The 13,658-nt window shown below is 44.5% G+C and overlaps 1 protein-coding gene across 1 annotated transcript in view; it reads left to right on the top strand.

Annotated features, from left to right (window-relative positions):
* Window positions 1–1,676: 1,676 nt before the first annotated feature.
* The window catches only part of LOC142664650 (uncharacterized), a 30,317-nt gene continuing 18,335 nt past the window's right edge, over window positions 1,677–13,658 (top strand). Inside the window, exons 1-6 of the mRNA XM_075843849.1 lie at window positions 1,677–1,834; window positions 2,323–2,496; window positions 2,581–2,704; window positions 5,265–5,419; window positions 5,911–6,084; window positions 6,160–6,283. Of these exons, the coding sequence (XP_075699964.1) occupies window positions 1,757–1,834; window positions 2,323–2,496; window positions 2,581–2,704; window positions 5,265–5,419; window positions 5,911–6,084; window positions 6,160–6,283 (829 nt within the window). The 5' untranslated portion in view covers window positions 1,677–1,756. The remainder of the gene's footprint in view (window positions 1,835–2,322; window positions 2,497–2,580; window positions 2,705–5,264; window positions 5,420–5,910; window positions 6,085–6,159; window positions 6,284–13,658) is intronic.

Here is a 13,658-nt window from a genome sequence, read left to right as displayed (position 1 = left end):
GCCCCCCGTAGGTAATGCCACACAGCCCCCCGTAGGTAATGCCACACAGCCCCCCGTAGGTAATGCCACACAGCCCCCCGTAGGTAATGCCACACAGCCCCCCATAGGTAATGCCACACAGCCCCCCGTAGGTAATGCCACACAGCCCCCCGTAGGTAATGCCACACAGCCCCCCGTAGGTAATGCCACACAGCCCCCCGTAGGTAATGCCACACAGCCCCCTGTAGGTAGTGCCACACAGCCCCCTTTAGGTAGTGCCACACAGCCCCCTGTAGGTAATGCCACACAGACCCCTGTAGGTAATGCCACACAGCCCCCTGTAGGTAGTGCCACACTACCCCCTGTAGGTAGTGCCACACAGCCCCCTTTAGGTAGTGCCACACAGCTCCCTGTAGTTAATGCCACACAGCTCACTGTAGGTAATGCCACACAGCCTATCTTTACACGGCCCCATAGACTTCTATGTGAGCTGTGCGGCCTGGGAGAATGGCCGAAAATAGGACATGCTCCATTTTTTGATGGCCCGGGCTGTCAAAAATTGGCCGTGTAAATTGCCCCATTTGGGGTCTGTTGTTCCTACTGTGGCCGTGTCAAAAAACGTCCGTCACATGGCCGGGAATCCCGGTCGTGTGAATAGGTCCTAACTTTTGTGTTTTCCTGACAGTGGCGCGGTGTGAGGATTATATTCTGCGGGACGAGTTGTAGATTTTCAGAGCGTCATATAAAGTATCACATAATGTCACTGCAACTGAAAAACTTCTATGTGGGGTGAAATGGGGAAAATCTGTGATTCCTCCAATGTATTTTTGGTTTCGTTTTTACTGCGTTCACCGTGCGTTAAAAGCAACATAATAAATTTATTCTGCGGTCGATACGATTACGGTGATAACAAATTGTTATTGTTTTTCATGATGTGCGACATTTGCAAAAAAAAGCTTTTTGTTTCAAGTTTTTATATATTTTTTCTGCCGCCAGATTCTCATAGTTGCCAACAGTCCTGGATTTACAGAGACAGTCCTGACAAATTACTGTACTGATCTTGTCCCGATCCGCTCCTTGCTCTGCCATTTACTCTTCCTGGAGCGGAATCCCCGGCCAGGACGTCGGCAACACTCTGGCTGGGGATTCCACTCTTATAAGGAGCCCCAATTGCCTATCTATAGGGAGTGGTGTTTGTGGCGCTATCTACAAGGGAGTGTGTGTGGCGCTATCTACAGGGGGTGTGTGTGTTTGCCACTATCTACAGGGTGTGTGTGTGTGTGTGCGTGTGTGTGTGCGTGCGTGTGTGCGTGCGTGTGTGCGTGCGTGCGTGCACCACATCTTGTAAGATGTCAGCAATGTCTCCCCAGTATCCGCCATGTGTCAGGAGTCAGGTCTTCATTGTCTGGGGGGGAAATGTCTTCATTTTACTCTTCTCACCTGAGAGATCTGCCATAAATGTCTGATATATGGGGGTCCCCACGACCCGCCTGGTGAGGTGATGACTACATCCAGGGGGAGAATAAATGGAGAGGAGACCACACATGTGCATGACTGTCTCCATTCACTTGTAAAGGAATTCCAGAAACAGCCGAGAAGATATTTCTTTCAATGATGAATAAGTGAGGTTCTGTATGTCACACATGATGGTGTCCCCTGTATGATCTCCATCTTCTCCTTTCTTCATAAAGACGTCTGCAGTACTAGATCCTCCAGTTCCTCCAGTTTTCTCATCTTCTCCTCCACAACGTTCCTTCTCCTGAGTGACCCACCAAGGATGGACAAGGACAGGAATGAGATGAGCAGAAGAATATTAGACTTTACCTTGGAGATCATCTACCTGTTGAGCGGAGAGGTAAACTTTTCTACATTATAGAATAAGTCACACATAGGGAAGGGACAATACATAATAGGAAGTAATAGGAAGAATCCAGTGTCCTGTATAACAGCGTCCAGACCTTCCAAGTGACGTCAAGAAGCCACCAGCAGAAAAGCTGAAGATCAGCCACCAATATGGTCCGTTATGTGTCATGTCACCAATGCAGCAATAGTAATGTTGTAGAGCAATGAGAATGACAAGGAACCAGGAGGTTCAGGATGACCTCTATATAGAAACATAGAAGATGACGGCAGGAGGAGAGCACATGGTCCATCTAGTCCCCCCAGTATTATTTCCTTTTTAGTTTTGGCCTCGTTCTACTTTCTCAATGTCTTTTTGTAGGTGAGGTCTCCAGTATTACAGATGTGGGGTCACTAGAGGTCTATACAGCGGGGTCACAATCTCCCTCTCTACTGAGGTGGAATACTGTGTTCAGTTTTCTAAGTGTCTCTCTCCGTACACAGGAGTACACAATAGTGAAGAAGACATCGGGTGACTGTACGACTCCCATCATCCATGAGTCAGGAGGATGGAGCAGTAGTCAGAGCCCCATCACAGAGCCTCCCCCTCACTCCCGGATACATGAGAAGAAGATCTTAGGACTGATCTACAAGATGACTGAGCTGCTGACTGGAGAGGTGACACTGCTGGGAATGCTGGGAATTTCTACAGTAACAGCACTGGAGGTGTCTGGGTGATGACTGTATCATTGTGTGTGTCAGGTTCCTATAAGGTGTCAGGATGTCACTGTCTATTTCTCCATGGAGGAGTGGGAGTATCTAGAAGGACACAAGGATCTGTACGAGGAGGTCATGATGGAGAACTACCGGCCGCGCACATCACAAGGTAAGAAGATATAGATATTATAGCAGAGGACAGGTCTAGAAGGAGGAGCACAGAGTAATGTAGAAGCAGAGGACAGGTCTAATAGGAGGAGCACAGAGCAGCGGAGAGGTCTAGAAGGAGGAGCACAGAATAACGTAGAAGCAGAGGACCGGTCTAGAAGGAGGAGCACAGAGTAATGTAGAAGCAGAGGACAGGTCTAGAAGGAGAAGCACAGAGTAATGTAGAAGGTAGAGGACAGGTCTAGAAGGAGGAGCACAGAGTAATGTAGAATGCAGAGGACGGGTCTAGAAGGAGGAGCACAGTAATGTAGAAGCAGAGGACAGGTCTAGAAGGAGGAGCACAGAGTAATTTAGAAGGTAGAGAACAGGTCTAGAAGGAGCAGCATAGAGTAATGTAGAAGCAGAGGACAGGTCTAGAAAGAGGAGCACAGAGTAATGTAGAAGCAGAGGTTGGGTCTAGAAGAAGGAGCACAGAGTAATGTAGAAGCAGAGGACAGGTCTAGAAGGAGGAGCACAGAGTAATGTAGAAGCAGGGGACAGGTCTAGAAGGAGCAGCATAGCGTAATGTAGAAGGCAGCGGACAGGTCTAGACGGAGAAGCACAGAATAATGTAGAAGCAAAGGACAGGTCTAGAAGGAGGAGCACAGAGTAATGTAGAAGCAGAGCACAGGTCTAGAAGGAGGAGCACAGAGTAATGTAGAAGGTAGACACAGGTCTAGAAGGAGGAGCACGGGGTAATGTAGAAGCCAGAGGACAGGTCTAGAAGGAGGAGCACAGAGTAATGTTGAAGCAGAGGACATGTCTAGAAGGAGGAGCACAGAGTAATGTTGAAGCATTGGACAGGTCTAGAAGGAGGAGCACAAAGTAATGTAGGAGGCAGAGGACCGGTCTAGAAGGAGGATCACAGAGTAATGTAGAAGCAGGGGACAGGTCTAGAAGGAGCAGCATAGAGTAATGTAGAAGGCAGCGGACAGGTCTTGAAGGAGGAGCACAGAGTAATGTAGAAGGCAGAGGACAGGTCTAGAAGGAGGAGCACAGAGTAATGTAGAAGCAGAGGACAGGTCTAGAAGGTGGTGGACAGGTATAGAAGGAAGAGTGCAGCGTAATGTAGAAGGCAGCGGACAGGTCTAGAAGGAGGATCACAGAGTAATGTAGAAGCCGGGGACAGGTCTAGAAGGAGGAGCACAGAGTATTGTAAAAGCAGAGGACAGGTCTAGAAGGAGGAGCACAAAGTAAATTAAGAGGCAGAGGACAGGTTTAGAAGGAGGATCACAGAGTAATGTAGAAGGTAGACACAGGTCTGGAAGGAGGAGCACGGGGTAATGTAGAAGCCAGAGGACAGGTCTAGAAGGAGGAGCACAGAGTAATGTTGAAGCAGAGGACATGTCTAGAAGGAGGAGCACAGAGTAATGTTGAAGCAGAGGACATGTCTAGAAGGAGGAGCACAGAGTATTGTAAAAGCAGAGGACAGGTCTAGAAGGAGGAGCACTGAATAATGTAAAAGCAGAGGACAGGTCTAGAAGGAGCAGCATAGAGTAATGTAGAAGGCAGCGGACAGGTCTAGAAGGAGGATCACAGAGTAATGTAGAAGCAGGGGACAGGTCTAGAAGGAGGAGCACAGAGTAATGTAGAAGCAGAGAACAGGTCTAGGAGGATCACAGAGTAATGTAGAAGCAGAGGACAGGTCTAGAAGGAGGAGCACAGAGTAATGTAGAAGCAGAGGACAGGTCTAGAAGGAGGAGCACAGAGTAATGTAGAAGCAGGGGACAGGTCTAGAAGGAGCAGCATAGAGCAATGTAGAAGCAGAGGACAGATCTAGAAGGAGGAGCACAGAGTAATGTAGAAGCAGAGGACGGGACTAGAAGGAGGAGCACAGAGTAATGTAGAAGCAGAAGAGAGGTCTAGAAGGAGGAGCACAGAGTAATGTAGAAGCAGAGGACAGGTCTAGAAGGAGGAGCACAGAATAATGTAGAAGCAGAGGACAGGTCTAGAAGATGGAGCACAGAGTAATGTAGTAGCAGGGGACAGGTCTAGAAGGAGGAGCACAGAGTAATGTAGAAGCAGAGGACTGGGCGGCCGTGGCCTCCCGCGCATGCACACTGGGCGGCTGATTTCCATGAACCGTGGTAAAACTATCTATAAGGAATAGGTCATTACTGAAATAAATACGAAATTTAGATGTCTCTGAAGGTCCAGGATCTCTGACGTAACTTCTAATATCTGTAAAGACTTATATTAGGGGGGTATTAAGTCACATTGACCACCAGTCTGTTCCGTTGCAGCAAATTACATAGCAGGAGGACCTGAACAGATTGTGTCTCTCCATTCACTTCTATAGGAGTTACAGAAAGCTCCTAAAAAGGCCATCAGAGGTGGAGCCGCATCTGCCAGACATTTCTGGCCTGTCCTGGGGAGAAATATCCGTGTTGGGAATACCCCTTTATTCCATGTGGTGACGGCTCTGAGAAGATGTTTCTCTCAATGATGAATAAGTGAGGTTCTGTATGTCACACATGATGGTGTCCCCTGGATGATTTCCATCTTCTCCTTTCTCCATAAAGACGTCTGCAGTACTACATCCTCCAGTTTTCTCATCTTCTCCTCCACAACGTTCTTTCTCCTGAGTGACCCACCAAGGATGGACAAGGACAGGAATGAGATGAGCAGAACAATATTAGACTTCACCTTGGAGATCATCTACCTGTTGAGCGGAGAGGTAAACTTTTCTACATTATAGGTCAAGTCGCACATAGGGAAGGGACATTACATAATAGGAAGTAATAGGAAGAATCAAGTGTCCTGTATAACAGCGTCCAGACCTTCCAAGTGACGTCAAGAAGCCACCAGCAGAAAAGCTGAAGATCAGCCACCAATATGGTCAGTTATGTGTCATGTCACCAATGCAGCCATAGTAATGTTGTAGAGCAATGAGAATGACAAGGAACCAGGAGGATCAGGATGACCTCTATATAGAAACATAGAAGATGACGGCAGGAGGAGAGCACATGGTCCATCTAGTCCTCTCAATATTATTTCCTTTTTAGTTTTGGCCTCGTTCTATTTTCTCAATGTCTTTTTGTAGGTGAGGTCTCCAGTATTACAGATGTGGGGTCACTAGAGCTCTATACAGCGGGGTCACAATCTCCCTCTTTCTACTGAGGGGGGAATACTGTGCTCAGTTCTCTAAGTGTCTCTCTCCATACACAGGAGTACACAATAGTGAAGAAGACATCGGGTGACTGTACGACTCCCATCATCCATGAGTCAGGAGGATGGAGCAGTAGTCAGAGCCCCATCACAGAGCCTCCCCCTCACTCCCGGATACATGAGAAGAAGATCTTAGAACAGATCTACAAGATGACTGAGCTGCTGACTGGAGAGGTGGGAATGCTGGGAAATTCTACAGTAACAGCACTGGGGGTGTCTGGGTGATAACTGTATCATTGTGTGTGTCAGGTTCCTATAAGGTGTCAGGATGTCACTGTCTATTTCTCCATGGAGGAGTGGGAGTATCTAGAAGGTCACAAGGATCTGTACGAGGAGGTCATGATGGAGGACTACCGGCTGCGCACATCACAAGGTAAGAAGATGCAGATATTATATTTTGTTTGTTTATTTGTTGAAGTGTTAATTTCGTCATGTGCAGTATATACAGACAGGTGATCTCTGATCTCTGATCACACGTTCCTCGCTTTGCTGCAGTGCTGCACTAGGTTATGTTCACACGCAGAAGTTTCCATATATCTGAATGTAGTTCTTTCTGCAGTAGGTGCATGAAATTGTAGTAACCACATTCAGACGAGTTGAATGCAATTTCATCACAAAGTCCTAAAGCCGCACATCACTGTCCGAACCATAAAGTCATAGAACCTGCTCCCACAGGATTTGGTAATGGTAAAGTGTGGAGAGAGATAAGAAAGGGTTAAAGATCTTCCTTGTAAGACATAATACACAGGGTCACTGGTAGTAATGAGGAATGTGGATCCAGGGATCTGTCCGATTGTAAGTAAAACAGGTTGAACAATGTGTGTGTGGAGATATAATGCTTTATTTATTTTACACTCCGTTACATTTTATTTTAAGCATTTTATTGGAATGGAGTTTCAGGGGGATTGAACTCAAGAACAAGCGGAATCCAGCAGCAGGACGCTAGAAATGCAGAAGACATGATCAGGGTGGTCATGGACTGTTAAACTTTACTGTTACTGTGCAGGGAGAAGCTGCTGCTCATTACACGCCGTTCTCCCTGCAGTAACACTACTGTCCGATCTGCGCTCAGTACTTTTACCCCTGCATGAGCACAGCTCCGGACAAGCAGTGAGAGGGTTAATGAGCTACTTCCATTGTATTATATTGTTGGGGTTCATGTGATTGGGAGTTGTGTAATATTGCATACATATTAATTATGTGACCGCCCACAGTTTTGTCCGGTGATATGAGCTGAGTATTGGATCTTTCAGCCGAAGGACCCATGGCGCACGCCTACTCTCTGGACCAGCCTCCTTTTTGAGAAGATTTGCTCAGTTAGAACAGTCCATTTAGTGTGAATTTGTCAGGTCTTTTATGTTCCTCTATCAGAGGGCAGCATAGGATCGGGGGGTAGACGCTGAGATCTTGGATATAACATTTTCTCACTTACCCTGTGCCCTGGACTTCTTGGAAACTGACCTCAGCTTGTCTCTCGTTAACCCTTTGTTTACCGGTTTTGATTATCTGCTCCCGGCTAGTTGTGACCTCTGCTATACCTGATTTCCACTCGCTCTGTTTTGGACTTTCTGTTTACCCTCTGGCTGTCTGGTTACCTGTTCAGGTGTAGCCTGCATTGCACCCCTTATACAACACTGAACTCTGTTAGAACAACCTGGGTTTTGTGCATCAAAAACCATCCCGCCTTGCGGTGGGCTCTGACGAATACCTCAGAGTAGCCTTTGATTCTTTCGATCAGAGTTGTGACGGATATGGGGTTTCGGTTTTATTTGCACGCTTACTCCCGACGATCTCCAGCAGAATTTTGGGAATTGCGTAATCAGTGATTCTATAACATATTCGGGACGTGCAGCTGATTTTATACCATAATTAATAACATAGAAATACATTGATATCGAAACAGTAGAGGTTCACACCTTCTTAGAAACCTTGATCAACCAATAATAACTAAGGGAACCTGTCAGTAGGTTTGGAGCCACTAAACCACCAGCATACCGATATATAGCCGGGTTCTAGTGTTCAATACCTGCCTACCTCATAAACAGACGTTAGGGAATAGTTAGTAAAGTAATTTACAACTTACCGAAAGGAGCTCGGGAGCGACATCAGGCGCATATGAAGCAGAGGACAGTTGACTGCACATGCACAGTAAAGTGAGGTGTAGTGTCCTCGGCTTCATATGTGCATGCACCTGATGCTGCGGGAATTCTTCCGGTAAGTTGTCATTTACTTTACCAACCATTCTCTTAATGTCCTTTTTTTGAGGTAGGCAGGTTTAGAGCGCTAAACTCCGGCTTCATGACGGCATACTGGTGGTTTACTGGCTTTTACTGGCTTTAAACCTACTAACCGGTTCCTTTTAAAGGCTATGTTCACCTTTTTGAACTGAAATTATTTTTCTTGTTAATTTTCTTTCTCAATGCAAAATTAAGCAACTTTCTAAATTGTCTTCATTACAATTTCCTACAATTTGGCTACTGTGGACTTTGCAAAACCCCTGTAGACCGTTGGTCTCCTGCAAATTCTAACTCAAATCCGTCAGTGCACTGCTCCTAATGGCTGACTCTACTGCTCTTCCCCCTCCCTACTCTCAGTGTTAGAGATAGCAGCGGAGGGTTGCACAGACAAGATCACACAAGCTGTTAGTATCATAGTGAAGATAGGAAGGAGAGCACACAGGCTATCAAGATGATTTCTGTGTACTCGGACCTGCTATGTACCACCCCCCCCCTCCCCCACACTCACGGCTATCTCTAACACTAAAAAATGAAAGGAGGAGGGAGAGCAGTTGAGTCAGCCGCCAGCAGCAGCGGAGTGACGGATTTGAGTTACAATTTGCAGGAGACTGGCTGTTTACAGGAGTTACACAGGCTCTACAGCAGCCAAGTGGTAGGACCTTTTTAATGACATTTTATTTTAGTAAGTTGCTTAATTTTACATTTAGGAAGCAAATGAACAATAAAAATAATTCAGTTCAGAGGTGTACATAGCCTGTAAGTAATACAATATTAAATGACATCCGCTCATGATTAAAAGCCGGTAAATCATATGATTCTGCATTACTTTTTTTTTATTTTCAGTGCCTGAAACTAAAGATAACAAGAAAATGTGGCCCCTTATCCTCAGTGCGTTAGAGCCAAAAACGGATATTATCCAACAAAATCTCTGCCCAAAATTAAATGCGTTCAGAAAGAAAAATATTCTAATCCAAAAATCCAATAATAATTCTGAAGTTCATTTAATTATTCAAAATTCAGGCAAAATGGAGCAAGTGGTCATTCCATAGTGAAGTTCTCCTACATTTCCCTCCTCTCCTGATTCTATCACTCTTAGTAAGAAAGGTTTAGTAAACAACAAGGAGAAATTCTTCTCTTCTACTAACATTATTGTATTATCTGCAGTATACATTGCCACCATATTATTCATAGTTGATACACATCTGTTACTGGCCCATAAGATTATTTTAATATCTTTGTATATAAGAAATCTTATGGCCATACCTTGAACCATTACCTGAGGCGTCTCATTCAACCATCTGTTTGGCCTTCGTCGGGCTGATATACGTCAGCAATACAACTGTATAGAATAGCGTACTACACTACAATATTCCATTCTGCGGAGTCCAGTAAAAAACATATACCCTAAACATAATTTATTTTTTTTTACAATGGGGGCCTATATGTGGCAGATGGCACTATATGGCATCCGTCACAGGACTCCGTTAAACGGATAATGTGAGAAGCTCCATTGCAGATTCGTTCCAGCTGAGCAGCTGACTAGGGGGAAGGGGTTAACTGGACACAGGTGGTATAAATTAGCCAGTAGAACTAATTTTGAGCTTTCTATTTCTGAGCTTGGTGGTTGAAGTGGCTTGTGATCCAAGTGGAGTTTTAAAACCGGAGTTGAAAAGAGGAGTTGAAGCCCCAGTAAGTACTCTTCTTTTCTTTTACTTTGACAATTGTTCACTGTTTTGTTGTAACTTGGATAATGGATAGCAAGATTGGAGGTTTTCTTCAGTGCACAGTTTGCCATATGTATACACAACTGGAGCCGGAGTTCCAGGGTGAATATCTCTGTGGCAGATGTGAGCATGTTGTTCACCTGGAAGCTCGCATTAGAGATCTGGAGGAGCAGAATGCAACACTGAGGAGGATAGACAATCTTGAGCTGAGCTTGCTGCTCACGGAGCATGCAGTTAGTGGGTTAGAACTGGAGGGTGAAGACATGGGTGAGCAGGATCAGGTAAGTAGCTGGGTTAATGTAGTAGGGGCAGTAGAAAGGGGTCAAAGAAAAGGAAGGCCAATCCGGTTTCTGACATTCCAAGCAAAATTGCCAAGTTGGGTGATGATGCGATGTTGTCGGTCTCAGAAATGGCAGCCCTAGTGGATACTGATCTCCCTAACAGCCGGGAGAACAGCCCATCTAGTAGTCGGCGGGATGGTAATGCAGGTAAGCCAAGACAATTGATAGTTGTAGGGGATTCTATAATCAGAAAGACGGATAGAACAATTTGTCGCCAAGACTGCCTCAACCGAATGGTTTGCGGTCTCCCTGGTGCCAGGGTTCGGCATGTGGTGGAACGGGTGGACAAATTGCTGGGAGGGGCTGGTGATGATCCAGCTGTTGTGGTCCATGTCGGTACCAACGACAGAATAAATGGTAGGTGGAGGAGCCTTAAGAATAATTTTAAAGAACTAGGCTACAAGCTGAAGGGAAGGACCTCCAAGGTAGTATTCTCAGGAATACTGCCTGTGCCATGCGCATCACAGGAAAGACAGCGGGAGCTCAGGGAGTTAAATGCATGGCTTAAGTCTTGGTGTAGAGGAGAAGGCTTTGGGTTCCTAGGGCACTGGGCTGACTTTTCATTGGGGTACAAACTGTATTCTGCAGATGATTTGCACCTAAATGGAAGGGGGTCCGCTGTTCTAGGGGAGAGAATTCTAGCTGGGGTAGCGGAGTGTTTAAACTAGGGCTGAGGAGGGAGGCCAATGTAGAAAATAAAGGGGTAGTTACGTTAGAGAGGGGTCAGACTATATTGGTGGGGGAGAAACAGACGGTGGGGAGAGGACTAGGCAACAAGATAAGGAGATCCTTTCGTTACAAAACAACAGTGAAAATAAAAAAGCCCAAATGTCAAATAATCACATTTCTGATACTAGAAGTGAACATTTAAAGGCAAGTTAAAGTGTATGTTCACAAATGCCATAAGTCTAGCAAGCAAAATGTGGGAGCTGGAGGCCTTGATACTGGAAGAAAATATAGATATAGTTGGTGTTGCTGAAACATGGGTGGACTCTTCACATGATTGGGCTGTAAATCTACAGGGTTTTACACTGTTTCGGAGAGACAGGGCAAATAGGAAAGGTGGTGGTGTATGTCTGTATGTGAGAAGCGATATGAAGGTGAGTGTGAATGAGACATTAGAGGGTGAAGATTGTGAGGAGGTTGAAACCTTGTGGGTGGAATTACAAAGGGAGGTAAACACTGAAAAAATTACTTTTGGTGTAATCTATAGACCCCCCAATATAATTGAGGAGATGGAAGTTCAGCTATATAAACAGATGGAGCGGGCTGCACAGGCGGGTACTGTAGTGATAATGGGAGATTTTAATTACCCGGATATTAATTGGTGTCATGGTTCGGCTTCAACTGCAAAGGGGAGACATTTCCTCAACCTGTTGCAGGAAAATTTTATGGGCCAGTTTGTGGAAGACCCAACTAGAGGTGAAGCTCTGTTGGATCTGGTCATTTCTAATAATGCAGAGCTTGTTGGGAATGTCAATGTTCGTGAAAACCTCGGTAACAGTGATCATAATATAGTTATATTTTACCTATACTGTAAAAAACAAACACAGGCTGGGAGGGCAAAAACACTTAATTTTAAGAAGGCCAATTTCCCCAGGATGAGGCGGCAATTCAGGATATGGACTGGGAAGAACTAATGTCAAATAATGGAACAAATGATAAATGGGAGATTTTCAAATCTACTTTTGGTAATTATAGTGCAAAATGTATTCCTACATGTAACAAGTATAAACGACTAAAATTAAACCCCACATGGCTTACACCTTCTGTAAAAAGGGCAATACGTGACAAAAAAAGGGCATTTAAAAAATACAAATCTGAGGGTACAGCTGTAGCCTTTGTAAAATATAAAGAGCTTAATAAAATCTGTAAAAAGATAATAAAATCAGCAAAAATACAAAATGAAAGGCAGGTGGCCAAGGATAGTAAAACAAATCCTAAAAAATTCTTCAAGCATATAAATGCAAAAAAGCCAAGGTCTGAATATGTAGGACCCTTAGATAGTGGTAATGGGGAGTTGGTCACAGGGGATCAAGAGAAGGCAGAGTTACTAAATGGGTTCTTCCGTTCTGTATATACAACAGAAGAAAGAGCAGCTGATGTAGCCGCTGCCAGTGCTGTTAATATATCAGTTGATATACTGAATTGGATGAATGTAGATATGGTGCAAGCTAAATTAAATAAAATAAACGTACACAAGGCCCCGGGAGCAGATGGGTTACACCCTAGAGTTCTTAAGGTGCTTAGTTCAGTTATTTCTGTCACCCTCTTCATAATATTTAGAGAGTCTCTCATGACTGGTATAGTGCCAAGGGACTGGCGCAGGGCAAATGTGCCTATTTTCAAAAAGGGCTCTAGGTCTTCGCCGGGTAATTATAGACCAGTAAGCTTAACATCAATTGTGGGGAAAATGTTTGAGGGGCTATTGAGGGACTATATACAGAATTATGTGACAATAAATAGTATTATAAGTGACAGCCAACACGGTTTTACAAAGGATAGAAGCTGTCAAACCAACCTAATTTTTTTATGAAGAGGTAAGCAGAAGCCTAGTTAGAGGGGCCGCTGTGGATATAGTGTTTTTGGACTTTGCAAAGGCATTTGACACTGTCCCCCATAGACGTCTAATGGGTAAATTAAGGACTATAGGTTTAGAAAATATAGTTTGTAATTGGATTGAGAATTGGCTCAAGGACCGTATCCAGAGAGTTGTGGTCAATGATTCCTACTCTGAATGGTCCCCAGTTATAAGTGGTGTACCCCAGGGTTCAGTGCTGGGACCACTATTATTCAACTTATTTATTAATGATATAGAGGATGGGATTAATAGCACTATTTCTATTTTTGCAGATGACACCAAGCTATGCAATATACAGTAGTTCAGACTATGGAAGATGTTTGTGAATTGCCGGCAGATTTAAACAAACTAAGTGTTTGGGCGTCCACTTGGCAAATGAAGTTTAATGTAGGTAAATGTAAAGTTATGCACCTGGGTACGAACAACCTGCATGCATCATATGTCCTAGGGGAGTCACTTGTTGAGAAGGATCTGGGTGTACTTGTAAATCATAAACTAAATAACAGCATGCAGTGTCAATCAGCTGCTTCAAAGGCCAGCAAAATATTGTCGTGTATCAAAAGAAGCATGGACTCGCGGGACAGGGATTTAACATTACCACTTTACAAAGCATTAGTGAGGCCTCATCTAGAATATGCAGTCCAGTTCTGGGCTCCAGTTCATAGAAAGGATGCCCTGGAGTTTGAAAAAATACAAAGAAGAGCAAGGAAAGCTAATAGGGGGCATGGAGAATTTAAGTTATGAGGAAAGATTAAAAGAACTAAACCTATTTAGCCTTGAGAAAAAACGACTAAGGGTTGACATGATTACCTTATATAAATATATGAATGGCACATACAAAAAATATGGTGAAATCCTGTTCCAT

Source organism: Rhinoderma darwinii, chromosome 1, assembly GCF_050947455.1.
Source record: "Rhinoderma darwinii isolate aRhiDar2 chromosome 1, aRhiDar2.hap1, whole genome shotgun sequence".
In the NCBI taxonomy this organism is placed as follows: domain Eukaryota; kingdom Metazoa; phylum Chordata; class Amphibia; order Anura; family Rhinodermatidae; genus Rhinoderma; species Rhinoderma darwinii.
This window is presented reverse-complemented; position numbering and strand designations above follow the sequence as displayed.